Below are 16,859 nucleotides of genomic sequence, written 5' to 3'. Positions count from 1 at the left end.
AAAATGTTTAATTTTATAATTTATAATGGTATCAATCGTGCAAAAAACGTTATAAGCATGTCGAACGTTAAGGGTAACCGATCTCAGACAATAATTGGAGTCGTCGCTCCGCTCCTCCTCCAAACAATTGTCTTCGATCGGTATAAAACCCTTACCGTTCTCCATACTTAATATACTATAGTGTTTGATAAAAAATCCAAAATAAAAATATAGACCTGCAATCATTAACCCGCGAGCAGTCGCGCCCTTAGAAAAAAGAATGTGTGTGTACTTTGTACGCACGTAAGAAGTTATACTTCTATTGTAATATAATCTAACTTCATATTATGATTTCAACGAAATCAATATACCTATCTACTTTAAACAGTTTTTTGTATTGTATTTAAATATTAAACTAATTTTAGAAAGAACAAAAAGAATACCAAAAATTTAAAAACGAAAAAAGGATATGACTTTGTCCGGATTCGAACAGGGGACCTCTCGGTCCCTAGGCGAACACTCTACTGATCAGCTACCATCGCTTTTGTATTCAGTCGATCATTTCTACGACATAATTACAATCACGATGACAGACACATTAATTGAAAATAAACATTTTCAATAATACTTATTAGGAGGAAGACAAATCCACAGACATAAAAATTATAATAAATATATTTACTAAAAACACTAATAATATATTCTGTTCACGCACACCTTATTTGCGCTACATAACTTAGAAGACGTAGCGACTAATACCATACTGTCGGTGTGCGCATGCGCCAGGGAATGTAAAAATTCACCCTCGTGCCTAAAGAAGTATAACTTCAAAAATCTAACATTTTATCCTTGTTCGTGATAACTTAATGAAAAATTTTGCAACATAACTTTCCACTCGTAAGTGCCTCGAGGAAGGGTGTAGTAATGCGTAGCTTTATTTTTATTCTCTTTTTTTTCTTCTTCTTCTTTTCTTGGAATTTATGGCTTTCGTGAGAAAAAATTAGCTTTAGTAATTGTTATAAATAATATTTCTAACATTACAAGTGAATAAAAATACTATAACATAAAGATTTGTTGTAAATTCGCGTCTAAATTCGTAATGTTAGACAAAATTTAACGCGCGACCGATTACGTGACAGAAAATAGCGTGACTGTTCCCGGGTTAAAAAAACTGATACGCTTTCTCCAAAAAAAAATAAAACATGTTTTTAGGTTATACAGTGAGCACGTAAAGGTTGGAATAAATTCATTTTCTCGAAAATGGACGATTTTGGAAAAAAATCCCGAAACAGGTCAATTTCTAATTTTAAATTACGACTTTTTGGCATACATATCATACTAGTGACGTCACCCATTTGGGCGTGATGACGTCATCGATGATTTTTTTAAATGAGAATAGGGGTCGTGTGATAGCTCATTTGAAAGGTAATTCAATTATCTATTCAGTAATATAAACATTAACATAATTATTTATACAGGGTGCCGAAAAAATTATTTTTTGAATTATATTTATTGACATAAAAAGAAGAATATGTGTAATTTATTTAATTCAAAATACATTTTACTGCTCTCAGAAAATAGAAAAAAATGTTTATTTGAAAAAAAAAACATTGCTTTTCGCTTAAATTAAATGCTCAAATTGTCAAGTGGCAGTTGGGTGGCTGCTTTAATATTGAATTTGTAAAAAACAATAGTTATTTGTCAAATAAACATTTTTTCCTGTTTTATGATAGCAGTAAAATGTATTTTGAAATAAATAAATTACACAGATTCTTCTTTTTATGCCAATAAATTTAATAAAAAAAATGTTTTGGACACCCTGTATAAATAATTATGTTAATGTTTATACTACTGAATAGAGAATTGAATTACCTTTCAAATGAGCTATAACACGACCCCTATTCTTATTTAAAAAAATCATCGATGACGTCATCACGCCCAAATGGGTGACGTCACTAGTATGATATATATGACAAAAAGTCGCAATTTAAAAATAGAAATCGACCTGTTTCGGGATTTTTTTCCAAAATTGTCCATTCTCGAGAAAATGAATTTATTCCAACCGTTACGTGCTCTCTGTATACATTCAGCCTACGGGTCCATAAAAATATACATTCTTTGTAAAATCCTCAACTATGTGTGTAAATTTTTGAAATTTTAAATTTGATTGAATCCTACTTAAAAAAATAAAAAACGAAAAATAAAGTTTTAGTTGGTGTAGGAAGGGTAAAGGGATTAAAATTTTGATGAGTCAAGATTTTTTAATGACATAGAACTTAATAAAATGAAAAAATTGAATTCTGGGAGTGAGGGACGGTACCCTTTAATTTATTTATCCCGTCAATAATAAATGGAAAGTTTGATGCGCCACTATCGACGCATGTGCCACTAAAAAGTGGCGGCATTACTTATACGTTTTCTTTTAGGTTCTACTATTTAAGTTGTAGACTCTTATTGTGCCTAAAATGATTAGCAAATTTCACCTACCCCAGCTCTTAGTGCAATCATAGTAGGTATATTTAAGACTTATGTGAGGAACACAGCAAAATATTGTAGTACCAATAGCGATTTGATGTTAGCACGAATCAAATAAAGCGTTTCCTACTTCCCTAAATTTATAGAAACCTAACCTCCTCTGTGACTCACCGGTAGACGAGCCTATCTTTGAATCCAAGGGTTGTGAGTTCGAATCCCAGCTGAGTAGGAAATATTTATTTATTAAAAATGAATACATAAAAATAATTTCTCTCCTTGTACTCACCGAAGGGACCGCAGACTTCCGGATTCAATTAGCGTCTGTTTGTAAAGAGAATGAAGTCGACTTTACTAAGTAACAAGACATTTACTCAAGACGCACACTACACATTACACTAACTGATTGCGAAGTCTACAGAACATTGCCAGTGGCCGTTAATTGTCAAGGCATTAAGCTAAATAACAAAAATATATATCAAACAGTATATTATCCCCTTTTGATGCAAGTAATTAGTTTCAGAAATAAATATACACTCAGGTGCAAAAAAATCGGTCCACTTAAAAATTTGGTCGTATTTGATGTCTCGAATTTTCTAAGCCTGTTATCCGATTTAAGTGATTTTTTACCATGTTATAGCCTTATTCATTAGCAATATTGCTGTAATAATATTGTTGCTAAACAGTAAACTGTCATTGTATACGGGGTGTACGAAACAAACTGTGTTTTTTCTCAAAGTTCGCATCACCCTGTGGGCTATTCTACCATTAATAAAATACTGAAATTTAAACCCAACTATAGCCTCAGGTTTTCTTAACATTCTGTTTTAGATACATTCGCTTATGTTGGATAATAAAAAAGTTAGGTACTTTAACAACTGACCATGTTCGTCATCAGTACAGGGTGTTTCTAAATAAGTGTGACAAACTTTAAGGGGTAATTTTACATGAGAAAATAATGATAGTTTGCTTTATAATGATATGTCCGCAAGCGCTTCGTTTCTGAGATACGGGATGTTCAATTTTTTTCACAAACTGACGATTAATTTATTGCTTTAAAACTAGTTGAGGTATGCAATTCAAATTTAGTGGGTTTTGAGACGTAGTTATTGCACATTTTTTGACATACAATTAAGAATTTAATATTCACCATTGGCGCGCACACGGGTACTTTGACCGATCATATTACCCATATGCTCGCCAATGGTGAATACAAAATTCTTAGTTGTGTGTAAAAAAATGTGCAATAACTATGTCTTAAAACCCACTATGTATTATGATTTGCATATCTCAACTGGTTTTAAAGCAATAAATAAATTGTCAGTTTGTAAAAAAAAATTGAACATCCCGTATCTCGAAAACGAAGCGGTTGCAGACATACGAGTATAAAGCAAACTGTCATTATTTTCTCATATAAAATTACCCCTTAAAGTTTGTCGCACTTATTTAGAAACACCCTGTACTGATGACGAGCACGGCCAGTTGTTAAAGTAACTAACTTTTTTATTATCCAACATAAGCGAATGAATCTAAAAAGAGAATGTTAAGAAAACCTGAGGCTAAAGTTGGGTTTTAATTTCAGTATTTTATAAATGCTAGAATAGTCCACAGGGTGATGCGAACTTCGAGGAAAACACAGTTTGATTCGTACACCCGGTATACGATGACAGTTTACGTGTCTAACAACAATATGATTACAGCGATATTACTAATGAATAAGGCTATAACACGGTAAAAACTCACTTAAATCGCACAAGAGGCTTAGGAAATTCGAGAGATCAAAAATGAGAAAAAATTTTAAGTCGATCGATTTTTTTGCACATGAGTACCTATAGTTCAAGTCAAAAGTTTAATTTCTATGCACGCAAATTTATTTTTATTCTACAACTTATAAGTTGGTTTGCCTACAGTTACCTAATTACAACAGGTATCTAATTGTTTTAATACAAAATGTAAGATATGAGCTATTTATGTTTTTACTCCTATTAGGTTAATAAACAAATTAGTAGGTATGTTTACACATGGTTGCTATGTGTAAGTATCGTAGAAAAGACTCATTAATTTTTCAAAAGCTACATTCGGCTTCCTCCGTTCAAAATATCGCTTTCGATATATCTAAGGCGGATTCACATCAATAAAAAAATTATGTGTGTGTTATACAGGGTGTCCCGAAAAGAATGGTCATAAATTATACCACACATTCTGGGGTCAAAAATAGTTCGGTTGAACCTAACTTACCTTAGTACAAATGTGCTCATAAAAAAAGTTACAGCCCTTTGAAGTTACAAAATGAAAATCGATTTTTTTCAATATATCGAAAACTCTCAAAAATTTTTTATTGAAAACCGGCATGTATAATTCTTATGACAGGCCCACCTTAAAACCAAATTATAGTGAAATTTGTCCACCCCATAAAAATTTATGGGGATTTTGTTCCCTTGAACCCCCCCAAACTTTTGTGTACGTTCCAATTAATTCATTATTGTGGTACCATTAGTTGAATACAACGTTTTTAAAACTTTTTTGCCTCTTAGTATTTTTTCGATAAGCCAGTTTTGATCGAGATGCGGCTACTTTTTTACTATATTTACATAAAAAAATTATGGGGGTTTTGTTCCTTTAAACCCCCCAAATGTTTGTGTACGTTCCAATTAAACTATTATTGTGGTACCATTAGTTAAACACAGTGTTTTTAAAACTTTTTTGTCTCTTAGTCTTTTTTTGATAAGTCAACTTTTATCGAGATGTGGCTTCTTTTTCAAAATATACCAAAAAATTTAAGTTATAAATAAATTTTCAGATTATTAACAGGTGTCTATAATCATACTTAACCATATACAAATAGGTGGTGGATTCGACAAATATTCAAAATATCTCGATAAACACTGGCTTATCAAAAAAGTACTAAGAGGCAAAAAAGTTTTAAAAATATTGTGTTTAACTAATGGTGCCACAATAATAATTTAATTGGAACGTACATAAAAGTTTGGGGGGGTTTAAGGGAACAAAACCCCGATAAAATTTTTATGGGGTACACAAATTTCACTATAATTTTTTTTTAAGATGTTGCTACGATAAAGATTCCTCATGTCCATTTTCAATAAAAAACCTCTAGGAGTTTTCGACATATTAAAAAAAATCGATTTTGATTTTGTAACTTCAAAGGGCTGTAACTTTTTTTGTGTGCACTATTGTATATAGGTAAGTGAGGTTTAATCAACCTATTTTTGACCCCAGAATCTGTGGTATAATTTATGACCAATCTTTTCGGGACACCCTGTATTTTAAAATACAGAAATAGTATATTGTGAAACAATAGTCCAGAAAGGTAATAATTTCTCACGAGTTTGAAAAGTTGCTGTACGAGCGCAAGAGAGTGCCGCAATTCAAACGAGTGAGAAATTACCTTTCTGTACGTGTTACACACTATACTTTTTCTACTACCACATATTTTGCTGAAACTAAAAATCATAATTTCCAATCGAAGATTTAATATAACAATAAATTATAAATTTTAAACTGTGTTTAATTAATACTAATTAATTTAAATTCCTTATATCTAAACAAATTACACAGAAATCAGCTAAAACAAGCCGAAAATGAGAGCATTATCATAACGAAAACTTTGTTTGTTTACGTATTTTAATTCATAATATGGAAAATTTGCTATTATGAAAATTTGTTCAGAATTAAAATTATGTTTTAATGTGCAATTATATCATTCTAATTTAAAAGTTGTGAATTATAAAGGTATTTATTCTTGATCGAAATCCATATTTTTTATATACCTCGTAAAAAATTAATAAAATTTGATATATGATGGTTGCATCATAAATATTAGACCATGAAGAGCTTTTTATGAAGAATAACTTTTCTTCGTCAAATTAAAAATAAAAGAGTTATAAATGAAAATGTTGTTGGTATCCATAATTTGAGAAAAATCTTCAAATATTTTTTTCCATTAGAAGGATGTAATTGCACATATCAGACCATAATTTTTTATTCCAAACAACATTTCATATATTCGGTTCGCTAAACTCAGACACAACTGGTTAGTGATTTTAGTCAGTAATTTTGCCAATTCGACAAAAAACTAATTACTAAATAGTTAATAATTACTAAATAATTAGTAATTTTGCCAATTTCGGCAAATTTGGCAAAAAACAAAAAAATTACCTACTAAAATCACTAGCCAGTTGTGTCTGAGTTTAGCGAACCGACTATAATAACAATTTTCATTTCATAACAAATGGAACAGTCCATTTATCATTAGGTAGTCCCATTAAACGGGAGGCCGTATACTCGTATAAACCTTTGTAAAGTTATTAGTAAATTATTGCTTTCAAGATATACTCAAATTGTATTTTTGAAAATCTTATTTATTTTATATAATAATTAAATTCACTATCAAATGTCATTGATATTTTATTAATACTTAATTTAAAATTTAGTTCGACATTCACGAAATGTCAAACTCAAATGTAAATAACCTATGCTTTTCTTAACAAATTCAGATTAAAAAAACTAGCCTACTTACTATAAACCATTTCAGCCGACGTTTAGTGTGTCTGCGGAAAATAAAAGGATTGTGACGTCACATTTTAGATTTTGAGGTCGATTATCTCGAAGACGGTTAGAGATATCGAAATGCCGTTTTCAGATTTGTATTCAGAAGACAAAACTACATAAGAATCCATTGATAAATCTACTCTAAGTATGGCAGGAGCGGCGACGCAATAACACACAGACTTTGCGAATTTATAAACGAAAAGTTTTCGTTTAAAATTAATGCACTTCCTTAATTAGTTTGAATTTAAACTATTTTAAATAAATTATTACAAACTAATGTCACATTTGACGTTTAATTTATGCAGTCACGGATTTACACCAGACCTACTTCATTCGACGTATTTTGCTAAGCTTGCTAAATCTTTATAGGTTAATTGATAATTATAAAATGTTTATTAAGAATTAAATTATAAAATAAAACAGCTGTAACATCCATAATTTAATTTCTATTCGATAATTAAGTAAACTGCTCGTCAAAAGTTAGGGATATAGAAAATTATGCTGATTTTCATAGTTGATTTTTTCGCGAATAGACGGATTCCGCTATTTTTTCTATTTTAGATTTATCTTTAGTATTTACACAGTTGTGTAAAGGTTTACTCAAACTTGTGTTTTGTACTTATACCGGGTGGAAGAAAAGAAATGTTTTTATGTTAAGTTTAAGACACCCTGTAGGGAGAACGAGGTAGAAATGTGAGTATACATCAGAACCATATTGTAGTCTTATGTTTTTGAACATGCTGTTGTTTGAATGTCCCTAATATCTTTACAAACAAAAAAAATAGACGGTTTTGTAATTTAACATGTGTTTTAACCGAAACAAAAGTTTGAGACACCTTGTAGGGAGAAAAAGGCACAAAGGTGAGTATACCTCGATATTATGTTATAGTCTCATATTTTGTAAATATTTTATTTTTTTAATTTCTCTGATATCTTTAATAACAAAGAAACTAGACGGTATTACTCTTTAAAATGTCAAACTTAATGTCAAATGTCAAAATCTCAAACTTAACATAAGAAAAACATTTCTTTTCTTCCACCCCGTATAAGTACAAAAAAAAAGTTTGAGTAAACCTTTGCATAACTGTGTAAATACTAAAGAAAAATATAAAATAATAAAAAAAATTAGCTGAATCCGTTAATCTGTTTACGAAAAAATCTACTATGAAAATTCAGCAGAATTTTCTATATCCCTAACTTTGACGAGCAGTTTATAATAATTGTCTTACAGGTTGTATATTTGTCTACATTTTAACCACAGATGTAAATAAAAGTTGCTTATTTTTACGTAAAGAATCCAAATCTGCAATAAAAATTTGGGGGTCCCATTTAAGATTTTAAAGTAACCCCCCACCCCACCTCCGTGGGACATCGTGTTTGGTACCATTCGATAAATTTTTCAAAAACATTTTGAAAGTGTATTTTGCAGTTTTTCGACCTGATGTTCATTTTGCGGAATATCGCGTGGTTTGTATTTGAAATTTTAAATTTACCCCCCACCCCTCTCCGTGGGGGTCATGTTTAATACCATTCGATAGATTTTTGACAAATATTGAAGACTTTTTTTTTAGTTTTTCGATGTGACGTTCATTTCGCGAGATATTCGCTTTTTTTTTGTGAAATTTTTGACTCACCCATTTCCTTACTCCCCGCTCAAATCATCAGATTTTTGAAATGTACACTCTTTTGCATGTACTTAACTTACCTTACCTTAATCTGACAATTTCGAGTATTTTTAGGGATAGATTTTTTTTCGGGCCCCCCGTAACGAACGTCCCTGTGTTAAGAGCCAATATATGGTACACCGAGAGAAAAAAATTCTTGACATAAAGAAACTTTATTAATATTTAAGAAAGATCGACTTGGCATATTGCCTAAGAAATATATCTTTGTATGTAAGATATAATTTTCTAAAATATTTCAAATAAATTCTACTATAGCCAAAGAAATATATCTTAAACATGATTGAACTATCACTTTCTGGCAAACTTCAAACCCATTTATCAGAAAGAAATTACACTTGATGTTAATTAATTTTATTAGTCATAAAATAGCTATTTGTATAACAAGGGAGGAAAGTGCTTCTTTTCCTCCCGAGAATGAAGTTTACTGCCCGACGCGTAGCGGAGGGCAGTAATCATTCAAGGGAGGAAAAGGCACTTTACTCCCATGTTATACATATGGTTTTTCCACCTTCCTCAAATAACAAGTCATTTTATCATTTTTACTTAATTTATTTATGTAACTAACCAACAAAATTTATTAGAACCAAAACTAGCAAGTAGGTACAATATAACTGTCAACTGTCAAATATAAGTCAAATTATTAATGTAAACATTGTTAAATCAGAATAAAAATTTACTGTTTTTTACCATTCTGCAAAATACAGAGTGTTTTTAAATAAACGTTAAAATGTATAGATACTTACGTAATAGAAAATAGATATTGTACAGGGCGTCAACAAGTTATATTTCATGAATGAAATACCATGACGTCACTTTTACTTTTCCTCCCTAGGGAGGAAAAATATTTTCCTCCCTAGGGAGAAAAAGTACAACTTTGCTCCCTATAATCAGGTCCGGAAAAGTATACTTTCGGTAGAGGTAGGTGGAAAATATATTTTCTACACATTAGAAAACTATTCTTTCTGAGCAATAATATTTCTTAGTAAGGAATATTATTATTTTACTATTAATAATTTATTTATTTAATGTTAAGAAATATATTTCGCAGAGATAAACGTATGTTTAGAGTTAAGTTAATATTTCTTGAAAATAAAGTGATATTACATACGGCGAAATAAATCATTGTGTTAAGGTAAAATCATTATTTATTAATAAAACAAGATATAAAACGTTATTATTACATACAAATATTTTCTCCACTCTTAAACCACTGGCTTCTACACAATAATAAAAGGATGGAGAGGCAAATCCAACTTCCTCAAATTTTCCTTCTTTTGTTAATAGCACTTTGTATATCAGCAATTCACTAAAACAAAATCGTTATGTAGAAAGAGTAAACTTACTTTTAAAATTTTTTTTATAAAGATATAGATATTTATTTTGACAAATTTAGGAAATACAAAAAAAAAACAAATACACGGCCCTACATAAGAACTATTAATACTAATAATAATCAATCATATTTAGTTCAAACATGGCATTATTTAACCTACACATCTTTGTTTATTTTTTTTCTTTTTGTTAATGAAATATTAATTATTTATCTGTATAATATTAAGTCACACAATAAACATTGCTTAGCTAAAACAAGAGGGAAAATACAACCAATGTGAAACATTGAAGCAGACATAATAATATGTAATTTTCTTAATTTTTATAATCTAAAAGAGACAGCAAACCTAATCATTAAGAAATTTTATTACGGGAAAATATTATTAGTTTACATCTAAGTCATTTAATACATATTAACTAATTCACGGTTTTCGGCAATAACATTTCTTAACCATAAACATATATTTCTTTTAGACTAACTGATTTCTTTATCTCAAATAAAACAGAAAAAATCCTCAGCGTTGCACCCGCCATGTTTGATATAGCGTTGTATTGTATATTTTTATAGAAGACGATACATTCAAGAAACCTATTATAGTTGATACATAAGTATACACATTTTTAAAAAGGTACTTACATGTATGAAGTTCTACCATTTCTGGAAGGCCCCGCAGTTGGTTAATAACTCCTTTCTTAACATTGTTCTGAAGCTATATATTATATCATTCTGTCCCAGCTTTAAATTGTGGCATATTTCCCAGTTAGAATAATAAGCTCCTTTATTTCAGAGTCGTCCATCATTATACCTAAAAAGATACTATTTTGTTTCTTTTTTAACCATTCGGATACGCAACAATATTATTATTACGTCTTAAATTACTCAATTTACTTTTATTTAATGCGTATATATGTACGTACCTTCAAAATATTCGTTAATTTTTAAAGTACACCAATAAATCCAACATCCATCTATATGAACATGAACATATCACGCCATCTTGACAAACACTGACGACTAAATCATAAATAGTTAATCTGCGCAATTCTTTTGTGGAAGAAAATCTCTTTGCAAATAACATTTTGGCATTAATGACAAAGTTTTTATTTTATAACCACAGTTACTACAGAGGGTATTTCTGAAGGATTATTTCTTGTGGTTTAAAATATTTATTTGATTGCAAGAAAATTTCTTGTTCACAAATATAAATATGGATTAACTTAACATTATATTTCTTATACTGCAAAATATTTGTAGTTTTCAATTTAAGAAATAAAAACTTTAGGATAAGAAAATTAAATGTAACCATTAATGCATTTCTTAGTATTGAAGAAATTATCTGTAAGAAACTATTGAGTTGTGTTTAAAAAACTCGTTTCTTTGTATGTGAACCGGTATGTTTAAGTTAATAGGATATGTTAACTTTTAAGAAATATTGCTCAAAGAAATCGGTGTTTTAGGAGAAAAGAAATTGTTCTCTCGGTGTAGAGATACATCTGCGGGGTACCATGTTTCTCCCCATATGATAATCTGTCGCGCTCGAGTAACTGCAAAAACCCCGCTTGAGCTCCCCTACCATAGTAACATACTTCACAAATCACTTGAAAAAGGCACTCTGCTGAAACAGCTGTAGTGACATTTATAGACCTGGATCCCGCGTACTAAAAAAAAGTTGATAAATAGCAAGCTTAACGGTGTCTAGTCGGACAAACTTTCATGTACGGCAACACTGGAAAGGGGGAAGTTTTAATAAATTGTGGAACAGTTTAAAAATTTGGAACGTCAGATTACGAAAACGGCCCATGTATTTTGTCGGACAGAACATCCAATTGATTTGTTACCCTTTCATTAAACTCCCATGCAAAAAATCAGACTGCTACTACTAACCAACATGATTCCTGTCATCTGTCATTTGACATGTTCTTCGTGGTCCACTCATTAAAATGCCCAATTGGTGATAAACACCAGTCTGATTTTTGCATGAGAGTTTAATGAAATGGTAATGCAGTGGAACCTCGATAACTCGGATTAATCGGGACCGCGGCCGATCCGGTTATCGAAAATCCGAGATAGCCGGAGAATATGGTAAAAATGAATAAAATACGGTATACCTACAGATAAACTCCGTTAGAATTGAAATACCATGAAATATATTAATAAATATGCACAGTACCTACTCATTAAAATTACTAAAAAAAAAACACCAAACACAAACGTAAGCAAACGGAAGCGAACAATACAAGACACACAATACAGTCACAACGATGTAATGTTATTTAAGAACAGTGAAAACTAAAGACCATTGTTTATAAAAGAATTTTTTAAATAGTCATTCCTAAACAATGCTGACAGTTTGAAATAAAAAGGAATAGGTAATACTACAGACAGGTGGCTGTTGTTTCTGCGGCGTGTGCTATGAGTCATTTTTAATATCGTATAGTTCAAATTACAGACATATACATTATCTCTCAAATATTATATTACATACATTTTTATTGTTGAAAGGTTTGTCTGATAATTAACTATTTTGATGGGAAATAAGCCACAATTAAATTGAAAAATACAAAATATTGAAAATCAAAATGTTTATCTGATGAAAATCGGTCCGGGTTAGCCGGACTTCCGGGTTATCGGGGCCCGACTTATCGGGGTTCCACTGTACATCAATTGATGTTCTTGGAAGTTCTCTCCGCCAAAATACATGGAACGTTTTCGTAGTCTGACGTTCCAAATTTTTAACCTGTTCCAAAATTAAACCTTCCCGTTCCAGTGTTCCCAAAAATCAAAGTTTATCCGCCTAGACACCGTTAAGCTATGAACACATTTTCAGCTTGCTATTAATCAACTTTTTTTGGTACGCGGGATCCAGGTCTATTAATTATCTTATAATAAATTTTGTGGAAGGATAGAAAACAAAAGGTTTCAATGTTTTTTATCATTAATACGTGCTCATCACAATCGACAGGTCTTGTCGATAGGTATTGTGAAAGTCGTGACCTGTTTTTGCCGCAATAAACGACTCGTTTATTTATAAAATCCATATTATACTGCTTACCTGTTAATATTGCTATAATCTGCAATGCAGATTTTTCATGATTTGTAACGTTTTCCTTCACCTTCACACTGGTTAACGGTTCTAGTTCAAAAGCACATTTTGTTTTATCTACATCTTTGGCCATATTTTTGTTACACTTTTGCACACCATACTATCTATTTAACGCACTAGCTAAGCTAGTGTTTTAGTATTATTCGTGTATTGATGTACCATAATAATAATTAGCATTTTGTTGTTTATATTATCGGTTGCAGTAGCGTACTAAAATTAATTATCATGTGACTGTAATTTTATTATAATATATTTATTCAATCTTCTTAACGTCTCTGCTTAACAGCGAAACTGTCTCTGTCTCGAGCTATTCTAAATAGGTGTTCTGCTTTCTTTATTCCTGTCCACTCCCGGATATTCTTCAACCAAGAGGCCTGCTTTCTACCAATTCCTCTGCGTCCTTCGATTTTACCCATCATAATAAGTTGAAGAATATTATACCGGTCTCCCCCTACTACGTGTCCAAAATAGGCCATCTTTCTATATTTGATGTTATCAAGCAGCTCGCGGGTAGCATTTGCTCTCTTAAGGACTGCCACATTTGTCAGCATAGCCGTCCATGGTATTTTTAGAATACGTCTGTGCAGCCACATTTCAAAGGCCTCCAAACGGTTAATGGTGGATATTTTTAATGTCCATGCTTCGACACCATACAAGAGGACTGACCAAATGTAGCATTTAATCATGCGCTTTCGAAGTTGAAGTTGCAAGGTATCAATACAGAAGAATGACCTCATTTTTAAAAATGTCGTGCGGGCTATCTCGATTCTACATTTTATCTCTTTATCTGGATCTAGTTGTTCAGTAATATGGCAACCAAGATTTATTCAATATCTTTTTGAAAATGAGTGTATAAAAAATAAACATTAATGATTATAAAATAAAAATGTATACCATTTTTATTCAGTTGCAATGCGAAGGCAAAACAATCTTACTTTTCAATTAGAATACGGAGTGCAGTCCAGTCCCTTGAATCGCGATTTTCGGCTCTTATTGGAGCCTTCATCGGAAGGAACGTAGGCACTGTTCTCCATTTTTTCCAGTTTTCAATTTAAAAATCTTTTAGTAATATTTTTAATATTTTCAATATTAATAATTTACTATTAGGATTGAAAACTACTTCGTCATTAATGATTATATTATGTCTGGTTTGATTTTTGGATACATTTTTCGCATGACGTATTCTAAGGCCAGGTTAAACAACAATGGGGACAACGGATCTCCCTGTCTCAGCCCAGAATTTACGCAGAAAGCATTTGATATTTTCCCCCCTATTCTAACTTGTGCAAAGGAGTTACTTACACATATTTGTGTTAACACGGCTAGTTTCTTAGGTACGCCGAGCTCGATCATTGCCTTCCATAATGTTGCACGATTAATTGAATCATAAGCCTGTTTGAAATCTATAAAGATCTGATGCACGTCCTGATTATATTCCCAATACTTTTCAAGCATTTGTCTTATTGTAAATATTTGATCAATAGCCGATCTTCCAGGCCTGAAATCACGCTGGTAAGTTACGTCTATGTGATTCATAAATAAGACAGCGTAATTTTATCAACTTATAAACACTATTCAGCCGCGCATTTCAAAGAAAACTGGGTTTTTCTCATGTTTCAAGAAATCTCTAGCTTCTCTGAATTGTCTCTCGGTATTTTTTAAAATTTAAAATTTTATAAAATAACATGCTGTTTAATGATGTAAAAGAATAAAAACGTTGGGCAAATCCAGTAAACACCCCTGAATACCCTTTTAAGGGGTAGGCGCAAAATCTTGGTCCAATGCTATTTAAATGGGGAATCATTTTTTTCGAATCCTGAGAAAACTAATAAGTATTTTTGAAAAATTTAAACGCAAAATGAAACATTAAGTTCTTACCTTTTACCATTTAGCCAGCACCAAATCCTAAACTAAAAACTATCTCACAATTTTTAATAAGTTACAGGGCTGAAAAAAAGGAGAAAATTTAGTGTGATTTTTAATTTCAAATATTTCATTCAAAAGATGGGTAAGGCTCCGGGCCCAGATAACGACTTTTTTTCGGCGTTATCGAAATGCCTCCCACTTTTTCAGGTAAATATTTTCATACATGAAATGCCTCCCAGGTACAATCGAAATGCCTCCGTTTCGTTAATCATTTAGGCTGATATTTTGTCTATTTAATCTCTGTATAATGACAGAATGTTGCCAAATCATAATTTAAATAGGTAGTATCTATTTATTTTGATTTTTCTAATTCTTATTGCAGTGTACCTACATAAAATTTGTTTCACATAAATATTTCACAGTACGACATACACATTTCTTTTTAGAAAAGAAAGTTGGTACCCGACAATCTAATATCCAGCTTTTCTGGGTAATTCCAATTCCGATTCTAATCTCTTCCATATTTATAATTCCATTTTATAATTCCATAAATAGGTACTTTTACCTTAATCTTTTTGTTTGTTTATATTCTCTGGGTATTTTCTGGGTAATTCCAATTGCGATTCTAGTCTCTTCTTAACGATTCCATGAATAGGTACTTTTACCTTAATCTTTTAAATGTTGGCCAAAGATACAGTAAAACGGTGGCGATGTACTAAAAAAACCTGCAAAGTATTTTTGTGAAAACACTAGGATGTGAAAATAGGATAATAGGGAACTTGCACTAAAAAATTTTTTTGCATAAAATTGTTAATTTATGTTTAAAAATGTTATATTCAAAATATTACGTCTTAACAATGAATAGTGTACGTACAACATCTGATCAAAGTTCCGCTCCTAAAATTTCCGTTTCAAACAACTTCAAAAGCGCGAGCTTGGGTCTGACGTCACAGGCCACATTTATCGTTTTCGCCCGTTTGCTTTGAATGCAGTTTGCCATTGCCAGTTGTGCGTGTCGAATAACTGTGACGTTTGCTCGGTATTTATGTTATTGTATTTAGTGTAGTTTAGTGTATTTAGTGTGTAATATACTTTATCAAAATGGAAAACAAATCTGCGCAATATAAGTACTGTATAGTGCCTGGATGCACCTGGATGACTCCAAAAGTTCTTTTTTATGAAATTACTTTTGTCGTTTCTTGTGTTGAAAAAAGAAACAAGTAACTTAAAAATAAACAAAACTTAGTAATAAAAGTAAGAGTAACTAAAAAGTATTGGTGCTACTATAGTATGCGGTCTGCAGTCATGTTTCTACTATAGCTTGCGGTCTACCGAGGGATGCTGTGTGAGTATACCCTATTCCACGAACATACGCCTGTTTTGGATTACTTCGACAACGAATATTTTACTGTGCAAAATAAGAAGAACGAAAGTAAATTGCAAATTACATTGTTGTTTATTGGAATAATTATTAGCGCCATTTACTTTCGTACTTCTTATGTTGTACAGTAAAATATTCGTTGTCGAAGTAATCCAAAACAGGCGTATGTTCGTGGAATGGCCCATATAAGCTGAGATGATAAAGATATTAACTTGTAAAATTACAATAATAATTCTTCTTATTTATGCGTATTATTAACTTTGTAAAGAAGGGTTTTGTTGGCTATCGGTACGTCTGCTAATCACCATAATCTTTTCTCAGAAGGCTTTGAACACAATAATGAAAGGCTCCAGTAGGTACTAATAAACATTACAATCAAATATAATAAACTTCATAAAAATTTAGTTTCTTTATTATTATGCAAATTACACCGTAATCTTTTCCAGGATATACGAAATCCTTCGATTAGAG

General features: G+C 31.3%; 1 protein-coding gene and 1 long non-coding RNA gene across 3 annotated transcripts in view; both read right to left on the bottom strand.

The window, feature by feature from the left end:
* Window positions 1-16,859, bottom strand: part of LOC114340446 (facilitated trehalose transporter Tret1) — a 29,862-nt gene that overhangs the window by 2,933 nt on the left and 10,070 nt on the right. The window contains exon 1 of one of the 2 annotated variants that reach the window (XM_028291183.2): window positions 13,091-13,280. The exons of the other annotated variant lie outside the window; for it this stretch is intronic. Coding sequence (XP_028146984.1) covers window positions 13,091-13,214 — 124 coding nt within the window. The 5' untranslated portion in view covers window positions 13,215-13,280. Of the gene's footprint in view, window positions 1-13,090; window positions 13,281-16,859 lie in introns of those variants that run through there. 2 annotated transcript variants of the gene reach the window in all.
* Window positions 9,828-11,049, bottom strand: LOC126889795 (uncharacterized). The gene is made up of 2 exons (XR_007700178.1): window positions 10,675-11,049; window positions 9,828-10,011 (listed from the first exon to the last, which is right to left on the bottom strand). It is a non-coding gene; the product is annotated as an uncharacterized LOC126889795 (long non-coding RNA).

Source organism: Diabrotica virgifera, chromosome 8, assembly GCF_917563875.1.
Source record: "Diabrotica virgifera virgifera chromosome 8, PGI_DIABVI_V3a".
Taxonomy (NCBI): Eukaryota; Metazoa; Arthropoda; class Insecta; order Coleoptera; family Chrysomelidae; genus Diabrotica; species Diabrotica virgifera.
This window is presented reverse-complemented; position numbering and strand designations above follow the sequence as displayed.